Source organism: Ziziphus jujuba, chromosome 3 (assembly GCF_031755915.1).
Source record: "Ziziphus jujuba cultivar Dongzao chromosome 3, ASM3175591v1".
Taxonomy (NCBI): Eukaryota; Viridiplantae; Streptophyta; class Magnoliopsida; order Rosales; family Rhamnaceae; genus Ziziphus; species Ziziphus jujuba.
In genome coordinates, this window is record NC_083381.1 from 8,344,492 (window position 1) to 8,348,590 (window position 4,099).

The 4,099-nt window shown below is 24.6% G+C and overlaps 1 protein-coding gene across 1 annotated transcript; it reads right to left on the bottom strand.

Annotated features, from left to right (window-relative positions):
• Positions 1-1,125: 1,125 nt before the first annotated feature.
• Positions 1,126-2,340, bottom strand: LOC132803328 (organ-specific protein P4-like). The gene is made up of 2 exons (XM_060816026.1): positions 2,193-2,340; positions 1,126-1,766 (listed from the first exon to the last, which is right to left on the bottom strand). Exons 1-2 carry the CDS (start codon positions 2,244-2,246, stop codon positions 1,338-1,340), a joined length of 483 nt encoding a protein of 160 aa, XP_060672009.1. The 5' UTR covers positions 2,247-2,340; the 3' UTR covers positions 1,126-1,337.
• Between the last annotated feature and the right edge of the window lie 1,759 nt (positions 2,341-4,099).

The window sequence follows — 4,099 nt, forward strand, 5'->3', positions numbered from 1 at the left end:
TTACTTTAATAATTATTCATTTAAAAATAAAAATAACTATTTATGAGAACAGAAAATAGGAAAATGAATAATAATTACTATTTATACGTTTGGTAAAAATATTGATTTAAATTCAAAATTTAGCTTTTACAAATATTTTTTTTTCCAAAACATGTTCAAATTTGATAAAAATTAATTAAAAGTTAAATTTTATATTTATTTATATACATTTTAATATGAGATAATCAATGTAAATCTAAATATGATAAGGATATTTCAAAATTTATCCAAATTAAAATATAGGAATAGAAATTTGAGATTTTAAAAAGGAATTACTATTCCTTCAAATGAAAGCATATATATTACTTTGGAATAGCTATTGCCAAATTTAAAAATTTACCAAATATAGAAAAAATAAATTTATAGAATAAGTATTATATTCCTATATTTATTTCATAAACCAAACGTATATCCTACAAATTTTAAGTCTCGTAACTTGTTTCAGTTATTATATATTTATTATAATAGTAAAATTTTTGGTTTTATTTTTAAAAAAGATGATTAACCTACTAAATCAATCAATCTAGGCTAATCTAATTTGTTTGGATAAGTTGTTTTATATTAATTGGATTGCATTGGTTTAACAAATCCAAAACCAAATAATCAGTGCTATTTAGATTGGATTTAAGAGACAAAAACCTATGACACTGATCCAAATCAAATTGATTAAAATATAAATAATTCAAAAAATATATTTAAAAAATAATTAGCAAATTACTGCAGTTTTTGTTTTTATGTAATATATATTAATTTTCATTTAGTCAAAACAAGTTTATTTTCCGTTAAACAATAGAATATTTTACACAAGTAAAAAAGGCCAAAAGTTAAATTTTCAACCGCCTAATATGTAAAATAGGATCGGATTGGATTTAATGTTAAATCAGTTTGAATTTGATTGAAGATTACCAAACCGTACGTTATGCCAAAACAGGTCCATTTTGAACTAATGAACACTCTAGTTATTTAAATCTCGGCTCCCATCTTTACAATTCCTGGTGTCTTCAGTATATTGTTTCTTTGATTGGTTACGTTGACTTAATTAATATTAAAGAGTGCCCAAAAATAATAATAATAAATTTTAAAAAATAACAAAACCAACAAACAAGTAATTTTATTCAAGTTCTATTCCACATTGAATAAGAATAATATCATGTTTTACACTTGATAAACGGGTTCATAAACTAATTGGGTATTTAAAGCACTACTATTACACCTTAGCTTATCGCTTAGTTTCAGGCCTCCTTTTATTTAATTAAGAGTCACTAAAGAGGTCTCCATTAAAATTCTCTATGAAATTCTTAATTTCCTTGCTTGGTTTCAAAATTTTTGTTACCATGATAAACCGATAAATTTGAAGACATGTCAACAGAAAAATCTTTAACAAGGTTTTCCCTGAACTTGATATCCTTGTTTGCTTCAACATTTTGGTTCCCATCATAAACCCACAGATTTGATGATGGTTCAACAACAAAATCTTTACTAATTAGATATTCCCCGTTTGTATCGAAGCTACTTTCCTCCTCATTTGGTTCAACATTTTTGTTACCTTGATAAGTCCACAAATTTGATGATGTTTCAGCAGAAAATTCTTTAGCAAATTGACCACCATTTCTTGAATTTGCTATATTACCAAGTAGACCTTGAATGGCCTTTGGAATTGGTTGGTTCTCCATGATAACTGTCCAATATTCTCCTGGGTCTTTCCTTGCAGTAATGGTATTTGAAAACTGTATGTCCAAAAGAAAAAGAAGAAGAAGAAGAAGAAGAAGAAGAAGAAGAAGAAGAAGAAGATGATACAAATAAAAAAAGTTAGAAGTAATTCATTTTCTCTCACTGAGATCAAAAGCATTTAATAATTTCTTTATTTTTATTTTTTATTTTTAGGATTATAATATAATTCTAATCTAAATTTGAGGAGCATACTACTGGATTTCTACAAATGTAGCTAGCCATTATTATACAAAATATACATCGTGACTTTAATATCATCGCAAGCAGTGATTTAATGAGGAAGTCATAATTCTTCATAATTCATTGTTATTGAGTATAAATATATAAGCAAAAAATGCATTAACGTAATTAATAAGGAAAGGATTATTGTACTTGATTAGACGATCTGGAATTTAATGAGTTGAGAACATAATATTTCTTACCAGAAGCAATGATGAGAAGGTGAAGATGATCATCAGCAGAAAGAAAGTTTTCATCTTGGTGTAGACTTATGAGGGTGAAGCTAAATTCTCTTTTTATTTATTTATTTATTTTTTAATTTTTTTTAAATGAAAATTTTGCGTGAATGGTTGAAGAGGCTAACGTAGATCTTAATATTTATAGACGTTATCATCTATGAGAAGTGAATTATTGAAGGAGACACCCTGCAGCTAAATATTTAATATTATCTTGATTGATATCATCCATGAGACGTGAATTATTGAAGGAGACACTCTGCAGCTAAATATTTAATATTATCTTGATTAATTATATCAGAAACATATATATACATATATACATATTTTATTACTATTATTATAATCATCTTGAATCTAATATGAAGCAAACACAATTTTGATATGATAAATATTTATTCAATGCTGCATGGGATCCACCTGTTAAGAATAATTTCCAACACCAAGTGTTTTTGACTGTGCAAGCATGTCACATTCTACAATGAAGAAAATAAAATAAACAATTTTAAATATTTTAATGCTTTGATAATTAAAATACTTTAATTAACTAAGAAAAACCAATGAAATAGGTGGCCTATTAGCCAGCATAAAAATGCAGTCTAAAACCCAGCATTAAATTAAAAGATAAATAATAGACAGCCAATAGGCCTTCTTTAGGTTGAAGAAAAACTAAAATTAAAACTAAAGAGAAATATTCTAGTGTAGAGGGATTTAGCAGATGTTGAGATCACTTCAAAGTGCCAAAGAGGCTTCAATGTGTAGTAGAAAGGCCACCTATAAATTCCTTATTTTTTCTATGAGCGGTAAATACTTTAAGTTATATTTAAAAAATCCAATTGGTTGTTTTCTTTTTCTCTTTTTTATTTTTTATTTTTTTTTCATTATTATACCATTCTCTAATTTAAAGAGGAGAGATATAGGTTGAATCCACAATTCCATGAGAATGGATGTGAGAAGCATAACAATTAAGCAAACCTCATTTGAATATTTATATAATTGAAGAGGCTAATTGAGCTATATATCAACCTCATTTGAATGCATAAAAGATTGAGGAGGATAATTTAAGCTATTATCGATATTTATAGACATACCATACATGAAAGAAGTGCATTATTGAAGGAGACACGCTCCAGATAAATATTTAATATTATCTTGTGGACAAATAATTAATATTATCTTGAATTATATGAGAAACATATATGAATATATATTTATATATATATATATATATATATAGATATTATGAATAATATATATATATTGATATTATCTTGAATCTATATGGAACTTAGTTGATTTTGATATGATAAATATTTATCCAATATTGCATGGGATCCACTACACTTATACTAATTATGATTTGTGACCAATTTTTTTTGAAACAAAAAAATGTCACCAAAATTTCGTAAACTATATTGCTATTGATATGTAGATCCTCAAATATAATTTGACAAATTGGTCTGTGAATTTTCTAATTTTTTCAATTGTTGGTTCCTAAATAATTTTCCATCGAAAATTCTATTATCGTAAGAGACCAATATGAGACTTTAATATAGATTATGTAACTAATGTGCAATAAACATTAAAAAAAACACTGAAATAATACTTTTAAATATATTTAAATAAAATAAATATTTTTTATTAATAATTACTTAAAAATCTTACGAAATTCAGTTTTTTACTAATCATTATTTATTTTTTATTAATAATTATCCTTTGAAATATTTTTAAAGGGATAAAAATTTAAAAAAATATATATGTAAATTATTTATTGATAATTTTATTACTTAAATAAAATATTATTTATTTTATTTTATTTTTTCATTTTTTCTGTTATAAAAGATATATTCGTTATATTTTATGGGAATAATTAT